Below are 13276 nucleotides of genomic sequence, written 5' to 3'. Positions count from 1 at the left end.
TTTTAGGATAATACATAGGAATGAGTAGGAAAACTTATAAACCTTAGAGCTGGAAAGGTCCTTAGGGACCACTGGGTCTCTAAATAAGAAATCAGAAATCCACAGAGACCAAGGCATTTGCCCAAAGTTGCCCAGCTAGTTACCACGTGGAGCTGAAGCTAGAACCCAGGTGGTCTGATTCCCAGTTCAGTGCTCTTCTCGCTGCATCAATTTGTTGGCCTTCTTTTACTGCAGATCTGAGTTTTGTGAATTAGCAAATGAATGTAATAAAATCAAGGACTCTCTGCTATGAAGTGTATTTTGTTCATTTACTTTGACAAGGGTAGTTCAGCTTCAATAATTTATGTAACTTGATAGTATACACAGGAGAATGCCCTGTGGTGTATTTGGGAAAAGTAATGAATTTCTTCTAAATCAGCCCTCCGTTTACTTCCCTGCAATTAAATTTCTGTGAAGAAGTGGGGCAAGGCTGTTGGGGTTTCAGGACAGAGGGAGAATGACAGGGTGCCACCGAATTAGCCAGCTTTAACTACCAGATCCCCAGGTGTCACTATTCTTGCTCGATAAATTTATAATTCCCCCTTTGGTGGCACACTAACACATTACTTCTAAGTTCTGGTATTATGTAAACTGGTGAGATTTTTAAGCGACAGCACAAGAAAGAAAGATATTATATTGTTAAATGTTCTTCCAAAGCAAATAAGTGTCTGACATAAGCATACAACTTACTTTTTACATTAATCCATGGAACAACTGCATGTTTTGTGTAACCAAGATTCTATAACACTTGATACTCTTCTCGCAGAGTCTGATATAATAAAGTAGGCCAAGAAGGCTCTTTTAATTTATTTTTGTTCCATTTTATCCTTTTAACCTGGCTTTGCTTCTGCTTGCATAAGTATTTTCCTTTTGTGGACATTCTTTAAAAAAAAAATGCTATAAACTATCTTTAAGAATGTAGGCATTGTGGACTGAATTGTGTTCCTCCCAAATTCGTATGTTGAAGCCTTCATCCCCAATGTGATGGTATTTGGAGATGGAGTCTTTTGGGTGATAATTTGGGTTAGATGAGGTCGTGAGGGTGAGGCCCACATGATGACATTTGAGGCTTTGTAAGAAGAGGGAGAGAGAGAGACAGAGATCGATCTCTCTGCCATGTGAGGATATAGCAAGATGGCTTTCTGCAAGCCTGGAAGAGGCTTTGCCAGGAACAAAATATGCCAGCACCTTAATTGTGGACATCCCAGTCTCCAGAACTGTGAGAAATAAATGTTAATTGTTTAAGCCCCCACAGTCTAGGTATATTTTGTTATAGCAGCCTGAGTGGACCAATACAGGGAGGTTCCTGGAATTGATGAACCTAAACCAGTACTCGGTTGTTTAATACAATCCATTCATTGGTTCTGCAACACTTCTTCCCAGGTGGACCTCCTTCCAAATCCCCTTGAAAAGGAAGCACATGAAGGTAACGCCCTTGCTGCTGCCATTTGCCAGGTGGTGAACTTTTAGAAGACTCAATACCAATGTGAAATTTAATTTGAATAATTTCTAAATATAGTCTGCAGAATATTAACCTAGATAACAGAGTCCCCGAAAGCAGTCATTTCACCTTGGTTCCCGAAGTTTCCAAAGCCTAGGAATTTTGTTTTGTAAACATGTTTACAAGGACCACCACGTTGTTCTAAATGGAAATGGCTATAGTATTTAATACTGGGATTGTCCTTTCTTGCGACTGGATTTATGCTTCATAATGATTATCTACTAGACACAGAAATAGCATTTCTGTGACTCAAAATTGTTACCGGAGGCATTTAGCAGAATCTTGCTTTAAAAATATAATGATTTTTCATCTTTATTCTCCCCCCTTCAAAAGGTTTCACTGCTCCTGATGTTTAACGTTATGCAAAGACGTGTTTCTGCCAATGAATATCGCCTTATGGTTATGCTTCTGCAAATAGCCTGCTGTGAGCTGATAAAGGGATTAATGCAGCCAAAATTCTTAATCTGTGAAATTACAAATTAAATTCTCATATTAAAAATACCACCCTGAGGTATTTTTTGTGGTTTTAATTCCCCTCTGGTGTTCTGCATACATTGTGCTTGTTAATGACGAGGACAAGGCTGTCTCCGGTGGCAGCCTGCTGCCGAGTGATAATGTGCAGGCATTTACTTACTGATAGAAACTGGATTTAACCACTGGCTGATAAACTAAGTGGCAAGTGGGTAATAAGTCCATATTAACAGAAAAGTACCACTACAGAATTCAGAATTCATAGACCATCAAAATCCTGGCTTAAACTCAATCATCGAGTCAGATGGGATTGAGATGTCACCAAGGAGGAGTGATATTAAGTTACAAGTTATACTAAATAGGAAAACAAACCATATGTTTGAATTTGATGAGCCAAAAACTAATGGGCCCATTTATATCTCTTTTTCTCAGTAGGAAGATGGATCACTAATTCATTATTTTTCCATAGAAATTTTATCTTTAATTAAAAAAAAATGGGAATAGCTGGCATAATGGTCAGTGGGTAGAGTTTTAGAAAGAAAGTAGGGAAGAGTATAGAATAAATATGGGTTGGGAATATATAAAATGTTAAGGAAGACTTACTAAGCATAAAAGGGAGTAGTGGATTAATATATCTATAGACAGTTTAGGGTAAAAAAAAAAGAAATTCAAATTAAATGTGGGATATCAAAAATGATTTAGGGTAGAAATACCCAGAGGAGTTGTTACTTGGGACTTAGCTGCAAAATAAAGGGTGATGTTGTCAAGGAGAATCTAATACTACAATGGGAGAAAAAGTTTAAAGTCTTGGAGATTAAATAACTTTATGTTATGTACCCATAAATAACTTTATGTTATGTATGGTAAGTATGTACCCAAGGATTAATAAATATATTATAAATATCTATGCATACATGCAGTATATTAATTTTTAAGGCAGTCAGAAAAGAGTATGGGAAGGAATATGTAGAATTGGCATTTGGAAAAGAACGCATCGCCATTGAACAAAAATGTTCTTACTGCAATAGTGTTTCGCAAAATTTCACAAGAATTCTGTTTCACACTTTGGAAGAAAGATGAGATCCTCCCAGCCATAAATCTCCCAAATATTTAAAATGTAATTGAAAAAGGCTGTGTAAATATGAACACTTTTGTAAAAACAAAATAAAAACCCACCCAGGAATGTGTTTTGTTTTAAAAAGATCCAGAGAGGAGCTGTCTGTATGAATACCAAAAGCATTTGTAGTTAAAATGAATTACAAGTCTTCGGTTCCTACATGTCAATTCAGTGCATTAGCCAATTGCCAACACTTTGTCAGCTCACTGCATAGCAGCCCTTTTTACCGTTATTGTTACAACCAAGATGGTCTCTGAGAATCAAACAAAAATGAATCATTTCTCCTCTGTGTACTGCAGCCAGTTAAAAAGTACTCCATGCATGAAGCACTAAATATGTAAATCATATTTTCCTTTTCCTTTATGACTGCTCAGATCATTCTTTTGGACACATACATAATCAAATACAAAGACATGCAGTTGCAGACTGCAGAGCAGAGATAGCAAAAAAAGGAATCCATTTTCTTCCTCTGTCTGGTAAGCTAGGAATTGAATGGCAGGATTCCACTAAATATATACACACATGACTCCCTTTCCCTCATTCTCTCTCAATCTCTCACTAGCTCTCCCCCAACCCCTGCATATAAATACATACACACACATATATGTGTACATATAATGAGTATGCAAACATACATAATCTTGCATATGCACACATAAAAACATGAATCCTTCTATAAATATGTTACACATAGATGCTACAATGATACGGCTTCTTTGATTGGATGTTTCAGATTTGTCATACTCACTATCGGTCAGTTCCCATAGCCGTGGGGGCAGGTCACTAAAATACTCGTGGCTCAAGGCAGCCTGTGCTGATAGTCTGTTCTTTGGGGAACACTGTAGGAGCTTGGAGGCCAGATCCTCTGCATAATTCACATAGCTGAGCCTGAAAACACAAGCAAAAAAGAGAGAAATCAGACCAAACAAGAAAATCCACTAAATAAGACATAAAGTTCACCTAATTGTTTTTGGAACTTATTTATTCCTGGCCAAAAAGCAAGTTAAATTATCTGCTGAAAATAAAAAGAAGCAGAATTCATGTTGGTTCTCAGAGTATCTGTTAATTTAAACTAGCTTTTACTCTCGATATCTCCGTTTCATTGATTTAAAACATTTCTAGTATAAGTAAAGGGTTGATACTTTCAGGATAGAACAAGGTGCCGAGAGAAAATTTCAGGAGATAATTTATCAAAGAGTTACCAGAATTTGTTCACAGAATCTACCTATTGCATACACATCTGGATACATTTATAGGAAAGTTAATACAAAATAATTAGGAGAATTAAAATAAAACTATTAAGTTCTCTAGTTACTAAAGTTACTTTTCCTCTAAGAATTTACATTTTCTTACATTGAATATAAAATTATTGGCATAAGTACCCTGTCAAATATCAACAATCATAATATTAACATGAAGTTAACAAAGGAAATATGTATAACCCACATGGGGCTGAATTAATTCAAGATGATCATTAAAACAATGGTAGATAGAAACTATGTGTCTTAAGATTACCAAAAAAGCAGAGAAGTCAAATCTCCCATGTGGTACAACTTCCAAATGCATACCAGATCACACAGTCCAGCCCAGCCTTGGTTTTTGTGGAATCTCTATTTCACAACTCAGCACAATCAAGCTCAGATAATTAACATAAAAATGATAATAGAAGTATTCCTGATAATGGCTGACATTGATGGATAGTTGAACACGTGTCAAGCACCTTCATAGGCACTTTCCACACACCCTTGTATTTATTTAGTTGACCAAGGGAACTCTGTTTCCATCTAATGGCAGTGCAAGTGGATTACTCAATTAGCACGTTGAGTGGATTTAAACCCATCTACAATTACTTGACTCTAAAGTGGTTTGCATTTGTTTCAGAAAATTTCTAAAGGCAACCCGTGGATTCCTGAGTGTCTGCTGTAACAAGGTGCAATAAAGGACACCGACTCTCAGAAAGAGCCAGAAAGTGTGAGGGCAAGTTGCATCTGCTGGTGAGTATTTTTTCAAAAGTCTTGAAGCTACTAAGCACATGGTCAATGAACTTTCTTCAATAACCAACAATTCTCCCCCTTCTTGTACTCAAGCTGCTCTTCAGCATTGATTTAAAATTGTTATAGGGGAGGGAAGGATTGAAAGTGAGGAAGAGGAAAGGAGGTAATGAATTCGGGGAGCAAAAGAAGCAGGGAAAGAGCAAAGAAAAATACTACTCGGAGGACCCCCCCTAAGAGGCCTCTCTAAGTCTTCATAAATGAAGGTCTTACAGATGGGTTCAGTATTTGCTGTAGTGGCTGTTTAAAAAACAACTTATCAGTGGATTGGTTTTAAATGTCTCAGCCTGGAAAAGACAAATTTGTCCACAGGAAAAGGAAGCATTCTCTAAATTCTCTACAGTTTGTTTTTTTTTTCCTTTCCTTTAAGAGGGGCCACAGCCATCCATATTATTGCTTCCTCTTCCTAACATTTTCATTATTATAAACTTTATTAACATCTTTTAAAATACCAAAGGCAAAGTTTGAGATCAGGTAAAGTTCATGGTAAAAGCTGTACTTATATTGAATGTACATTTTATATATAATCATGGTGAACATGATCATTGGTATCAATTTTACATAGCTTTGATGAAACAGAACAACAGTGCCAGACTGAGACTAGATTTGAGTTTTGGAGCTTAATTCTGTTACAAGAGTGATGAACCACCTTATGTCTACAGTCCTTCCAGCTCCAATATGCAATGAATCACAATCTGTATAACTGTCGATTACATTCAGACTTAGTGCATATAATACCTAAATATAAAGAATTAACTGATATAAGACAATTCCATTTCACCTTCCCCAAATGGACTAATGTCAAACCTTAAGGTTGATGAGATAATCAAATGCTTATTTGTGATATGCAGGCTATATACAAATATTTAAATTATCACAAAATTATTTTAATTTAGAATGCTTGCTATTTCCTCATTTGCATTTCAAGAACCACTTTTATTCCAACTCTCCACACTTTCAACATCACCGTCTGTCATTTCGTGAACCACTTTCTGAGTCCATCCAAGTTGTTTGAGATATGACACTTCCAGGATACCTTATTTGGACATCTTCTCCCAAGCCATAAGTGCACGTTATCAGAATGCCAGAACGATTTGGTTGTCTTCACTTTCTATTTAAAAATCTTCCCTTGTAATTCCATTAAATTTTGTTTTATATATTCTAGAGCTGGGTAATTTAATGTGTAATATTTAGCACTTTTATCTTTCCCTGGTAAATTTAGTCTTTAATCTCTCTGTAGTGAACTTCTTTATTTTCAGTAAAGCTTTTGGACTAACGTTCATTTTTTTTTCTTATATTCATTTAATGACCTCAGCTTTTGTTTAGTACTTGCCTGGTGTGACTTTGTCATTTTCTTACTTTTAATGTTTCCTATCCATAATTTTAAGATACCTCTTTCACAAATAGTATATAGCTGGATTTAATATTTATCCAAGGAGAAAATTTAGTCCATTTACAGTTTGTGATTACTGACATATTTGGAATTACTACTAACATCTTAATACTGCATTCTATTTTATTCTTATGTTTTTTTTTCTTTTCCTGCCTTCTTTTAAATTGAATTTTAAAACTGAAGATCGCCATCCTCTATTTTAGAAGTTACATATTCTATTTCTATCTGTTTAATGATTACTCTTAGCTTTTTCTTTCTTTCTTCTTTCTCATTTCAGTATTTATTTAGATGTTTAAACTCTTGCACGAAGTTTTTACAAGCTGATGGACACTGACATATTGTTTTTTGTAACTGTAATTATACATTCCAGACATTATAAATATATGATTAAACATTAATACCCAGCACCAATTGTCTTACCAATTACATAAGACAAGTTGTCAAGTATACAAATATTGTTACACAGATCAACAGGAAAATAAAATATTAGACATCTACTCAATTCATTAGCAGAAACTAAATTCTCTTTTTACAAGATTGGGAGAGAAGGCAAAAGTTCACACTTTTAACAACAGAAGTTGGCAAGCAACTTCCAATAAAAATAGGAAAAAATTACAGAATTTTCAGAAATTTTATGATTAAGAATTATTTGAGCTACAAGAACAAAGCACGTTTACTTTAAAAACAAGTATTTACTAAAAGGCATATTCAATATGTCCTACACAAGACAAGCACTACTTTTTACTAAAAGCACTTAACAGCTCACTCTCACCCTTTCCACCCTCTCTTTTAACTTGCATCCCAAAGTGCAAACATTCAATTAACTTTAAGACGTTTCTGTCTGGAGACGTTAAAGATATGTGCTTCTGTTACAATGTGGACTTTATGTGAACTTTTCCACCAGAGGTTTGTGATTTTCAAAATGGAGGTTTTCATAATAACACAAAATGAGATTTATAGAAAGATGTTAAAAAATCATTATAAGACTTGGTTAAAAGCCAACAAAATCAGTGGTTACACAACCTGATGAATACCATTTTAAATGTGAGAGACATAAACATAAAGTAGCAGGCAAATAGCCATATGGGCCCTACCGTCAATGTGTGAAATGACTGAAGGGATAAACCACAGATCTAGATTGTTTTCCGGAGTTCTTGAATTTTAATTTTGTAGATATTAATAACATTCAAGTATCGTGGCTGGGTATTTTGGCACCCAATCTCTTAAAATTTTTTATATATTGATAAGATTCTGGCATGTGAATAGATGTGAAGAAGGCTTATAACTCAAACTGCACGCTTTCAGGAAAGGTCAACTGATAAAAACTGATAAGCATGTTTTAAATGCTGAACAGCAAGAATCCTTTGCTAAGTTTCCAAACAGGCCGATGATAATCCAAACACAGAGGCTGCAATTCTGCCAAGCTTGAAGCCTGATAAAACTGCTTATCAATACTCCTATGAAAGCTTCATTAGATTTACCATTCACCAAGCTTATGTGTTGGCTAATAATGTATGATAAACTGGGTCCTGTCTTAAGCTCCATTTCCAAGGCAATACCATCAGTAGACCAGTTTTATTGACTGTAGCCACAGTTTTTATGACTACTGGTATCTATGAAGTACAGCTGGATTTTAGGACAAAAAGTTGCTTGCTTTTAAAAGCTCTAATTTGTCTAATAAACTTTGCTGCACCTTTATATTTCATGCCACCTTCAATTAGTGCTAGGACAACCAGATTAGAGCTCTCCCAAGACCCCCAACATGATGACAGTGACACAACAGCCAGGTTCTTCAAGAAACGTCATTTTTATGAAACCTAACAAGTCCTCAACAGCCTGTCTGGATGGTAGTGCACCACCCCCAGATAGTCAGTCCAGAACCTGGATGCCTTCTTTCTCCACAAGAGCAGTGTGGTCAGGTTGCTTCACATATCCTTACTATGTGGTAATGCCAGACTTTTTAAGTTTCTCTGTAAATTTGTTTAGGGTCACACTGCTTAGACTGTCCAGTGTATGACTTCACAAGAGTTGGTCAGTTCATCTGAGCCACATGTAGTTAAAAAACACTCAACCGGATTATGAGAAATTAAAAAAAAAAAGAATATAGAATATAGAAGTGATGTAAAGAAACTGTAGTCTACTTCAATATACTAACTATACTTGGAACTCTCTGTGCTTTGAGTGAGAAGTTGGGAGTAATGGGAAATGAAATGAACCCCCAAGCAAGCAGCAGCAATTTTTTAATCCAGTAATGAGGCAAAAGAAAGGAAGTTCCCCCAGGTTTAGCCCATCTAGGTCAGAAAGCTTGTAAAATGCTTTCCTGATTTTAAACCCACCCTCCTGTGTCCTAGTTAACTCGTCTCATGGAGCTTCTTGGTGGAACAGTAATGAATTTCTATAGTTCACTTGTATGTACAGAGGTTGTGCTGTGTTCTTAACAGGTCTCCACTGCCCTTCAGAACTTAATAAATACGTGACCAAGAGCACCACAGAGCTGCCCAATCTGCAGTCAGGGGTGTCCTCTTTTGGGGTCAGTTGGTTTTGTTTTGTTTTTGTTTTTTACCATCAAGGATCTCAGAAGAACCTTCCACACTTTACACCTTCACCCTCAGTTCTAGTGGGCAGCTCCTTAACTTTCGAACATTTCTCTTTAAGTGCTTAACGTTTAAACTGTAGCTTCACCTTCCTGCTGAATGATACAAGAACATGGGAACACCTCACTTCTTGTGATACTAGTCCCATGTTTTATGTGGGATTGTCTCATATGTTATTCCTATTTTCTGTGATTTTCAAAAACACCCATATTAAATGCCGCTATTGTTATTATTACTTAGATTTACTGATGTTTATAACTTATTTAATCACCTTTCTTTTCATGTTTCATATGTTCCTTCTCTTCCTTAGTTTTTTTGTATCTGAAATACACATGTCAGAAGTTCTTTCCACGATGAAAGAACTTAGTGGCAAATTCTCTCCGTTTTGTTTTCATACAGGATAATAGTTTCGCTGCAGATATAACTGCAGGTTCAAAGCCTTTCCCCCTAACTCTGAAGATATTATTTCACTGGCTTCTGTTGTTGCCGCTGCCAGCTCTTATCTTCCTCCTTTTAGGATTGCAGTGTAAGGTGTTCTTTTGATTTCACCTGCTTGGTATTCAGTGTTTCCTGAATATGAGGCTTCATGTCTTTCAACAATCCTGGAAAAAATCTCAGTCATTACTTTTCTTTTTTTTTTTCTTTAATTTTTTTTAACGTTTATTTATTTTTGAGACAGAGACAGAGCATGAATGGGGGAGGGTCAGAGAGAGAGGGAAACACAGAATCTGAAACAGGCTCCAGGCTCTGAGCTGTCAGCAGAGAGCCTGACGCGGGGCTTGAACTCATGAACTGCGAGATCATGACCTGAGCCGAAGTCGGATGCTTAACCAACTGAGCCACCCAGGCGCCCCATTAGTCATTACGTTTCAAATATTGCTTATCCCCATTCTCTCCCTTCTCTCATTTTGTAACCACAACGTAATGCCATCTTCCAAAATTTTCTGTGCCTTTACTTGTTCTTTCATATTTTCCTTCTGTCCCTCCCTGTGCTCTCCATTGTGAGCAATTACTTCAGAGCTATCTTCCAGTTCAACTAATTCTCTAATAAGCTGCATCTAATAGGCTGTTTTCCTTGTTCATTTTGTTTTTAGAAGTTCTTTTTAAGTCTTTGACAAATATGTGTGTCCAGTTTTGATGACTTCTTGCTCAAGTTTTAGATTTGATCTTTTCTTTCTTTATAGCATTTTAAATATAGCTATGCTCTATGTCTCATAATTTCCAATATCTGAGGTTCTGGGTGAGATGGCCAATTTTGTTGCTTTTGCTACTGACCCTCACTCACAATGACTTTTTCTCAGATGTTTTATAATTCTGGATTGTGAGCTCATGCTTCGCTAATGTTAATCTGTGGGAATCCTGAGGGGACTGGGTTGAGAATATCTTTCTCCATAGGGATTTTCTTTTGCTTCTGCCAAGAGCCCTGAGGCTCTCTTAACACTTAGGCACTCCAAGCTCTTTCTGTTGGCTTCTGCGACCATGTGAGTTCTGTAAATTTAAATCTAAAATTCTAGAGTTTTCAGGGGACTTTTTCATCCCCATCCAGAGCCAAGGCCAACACAGTTGTCCTTGCCAGTCTCTCAGCTGGAAGCAGATGTTTTTCAGCCAGCCCATTACTGAGGTTGAAGTGTTTTGAGTGTCTTGACTATGTGGGGAATCTGGATTCCTCCTATGCTGTGCCTTTCTCAGGCCCAAAGCTTTGTTTCCTGACCCCGAAATGGTTCCACATTCCTGTGTTAACAATATCTCCAGGGTAGCCGCAACTTTAATACTTACTTATCACTCTGGTTTCTTCATTCTTGATGCCTGGAGATTTCACTTAATGTTATGTTGGTTCAGCTATACATATGCATTTGAAAGCATGTGCTTGTTGTATCTTCTCCAGCATTTTAGGTCAATTTTTTGTGCTAGTAGGAGAGACTTGTCTCTGCCATAAGCATTTATTTATAATTTTTTCAATCTAATTAGTTACTATAAAATCATCTATACTTGTAATGTTTAGGACTTTCTCTCTGGAATCACTATATCAGTGTTGTTTCCCTACTTAAAAACAAACAAACAAACAAAACAACAATTACTGCTTTTACATCACTTCTATGAAGCCTCAAAATCAGCTAGCTGAAGTTGTTTCAGGCGAATGTTCTTTCACCACTCAACTTTATATGTCAGTCTCAAATGCACTGCCTAAATGAAAGAAGCCAAAGGCTACATACATACTCAATAATTCCACTTATATGACATTCTGGAAAAGGCAAAATTATAGAAATTAAAGAGTGGTTGTCAGAAGCTGGGTGTGGGAAGGGTTAACAAAGGGCACAAGAGAATTTTTTCAGATGGTTCTACATCTTGATTATGAAGGATGGACATCAGGCCATCTAGAGATGTGAGATGGTAGGATCAGGGGAACTCGCCAAGGAAATTCAGCAGAGGGACCAGTGAAGAGAGATGAGTTGTTGCAGATTGTCACCAGGAACATTCAACCCTTAGGGGTGGACAGCTGACTCTTGTGAGTGGCTGACATCAGGACTTCCATGTCTCGGCAGGGGGCGGTGTGCAATGGCTCAGGGGATGTCCTGACAAATGGGGAGGTGCTCCTGCCAGTGGTGAGGCCTTCCCACTGACTTCAGTGCTTGATCCCACATCACCAAGCAGGGACCAGCCTCTGGCTGTCAGACTGTGCCTATCAGCTGGGAGGGTGGATTCAGGGAGCTCCATGTTCATGAAGGGTCACATAAACATGGTAGGGTATGCGGGACAGAGGAATTTCGTGTTCATTCCATATTCATTTTTTAAAAAGTAAAAGATGTTTTTTGTTTGTGGAAACTCTCTGAAAAACCTAAGGAATTTTAAAATTATAAATCTAGATGACAATGAAAAGAAACAATCTCTACTGAATTCAGAATGTGTGTGGAGAGCACCTTATGAGTAAGTTTCAAAAAAATGCTTTTAGTATAGTTGAAAATAATGGTATGTTGCTATTCTAATCATAATGAATATATTTCACTTTCCTAGTTCTTATCCGTACCCACACAACACACACACACACACACACACACACACACACACACACACTTTACTTGCATTAAAAAGAAAGATATGAAAGAAGGTGACATGAAGAGTAAATGACTGCCTCAGACCAGGGGTATGGAGCAGGATGTTTCCTTTATTCCATGTGCTGGTCAGTTTCTGCACCTCCAGAATGAGGAAGATGGAACACATGGTCTTTGAAGGCTGTCTAGCTCTAAGGTTATATGCCCTCTAATCTAGGAAGAACCTCATTGTGAGCTAGACGCAGGGAGGGTTAGCACAGCCACACTTGCCTGCTATCACGAACCTACCAGAATGTCCCCCCTTGTCACCAGTGAGATGATCTAACGTGCCTCTCTTCACTCAACCTGTCAACTAACTGCCTTGAAAGCTCACCTAAATTTCTAAGTCATCCTGAAAACAAAGAGCAAAGTGAATCCGAGTGTTTTGCCAGATTAAAGGAGACTGATAAAGTGGAGAAGACAGAAATGAAGGTGAAGGATGAATACTATGGGGCAGAAAAGAGACAGAGTGGAGCTATGGTGAGGCAGCAAGGGCTACTTCCTATAAGGCATGCTTCCCAGTGTAGCCTGGGAATAGGACATCTGCTGAATGACTGAGTGTTTATGTGAGGACACAGTATATCGACTATTACACTTATAGAAACTTTACTTTACCTGAGAAACATGCATATAAAAAGCAATCAGTTTTGAGCAAAAACATCTTAAGGTCAAGTCCCAGTCCTTAAGGTACATCTTCAAAGTGTACATCTCTTAGGGGTGCCTGGGTGGCTCAGTCAGTTAAGTGTCTGACCTTGGCTCAGGTCATGATCTTGCAGTTCATGAGTTTGAGCCCTGTGTCAGGCTCTGTGCTGACAGCTCAGAGCCTGGAGCCTGCTTCAGATTGTGTCTCCCTCTCTCTCTTTCCTTCAATTTTCTCTCTCTCCCTTTCTTTCTTTCCTCTTTTTCTTTCTTTCAGTGAGAAGGAAATTGGTTCTTGTCTTTTTAAAGGTACATCAAACTAACAGAACAAGTTTTTTTTGGTTGTTTTTTTTTTTTTTTTTTTTTTTTTACACTGTAATTT

At 37.3% G+C, this 13276-nt stretch overlaps 1 protein-coding gene across 4 annotated transcripts in view; it reads right to left on the bottom strand.

Moving 5' to 3' along the window:
• Nucleotides 1-13276, bottom strand: part of CDK14 (cyclin dependent kinase 14) — a 600313-nt gene that overhangs the window by 119532 nt on the left and 467505 nt on the right. For all 4 annotated transcript variants that reach the window (XR_006211062.1, XM_042966088.1, XM_042966101.1 and 1 more), the window contains exon 13: nucleotides 3877-4016. Coding sequence is in view for 3 of the 4 variants with exons in the window: in XM_042966088.1 (XP_042822022.1) it covers nucleotides 3877-4016 (140 nt within the window). In the remaining variant the exon portion in view is untranslated. The remainder of the gene's footprint in view (nucleotides 1-3876; nucleotides 4017-13276) is intronic.

This window comes from Panthera tigris, chromosome A2 (genome assembly GCF_018350195.1).
Source record: "Panthera tigris isolate Pti1 chromosome A2, P.tigris_Pti1_mat1.1, whole genome shotgun sequence".
Taxonomy (NCBI): Eukaryota; Metazoa; Chordata; class Mammalia; order Carnivora; family Felidae; genus Panthera; species Panthera tigris.
This window is presented reverse-complemented; position numbering and strand designations above follow the sequence as displayed.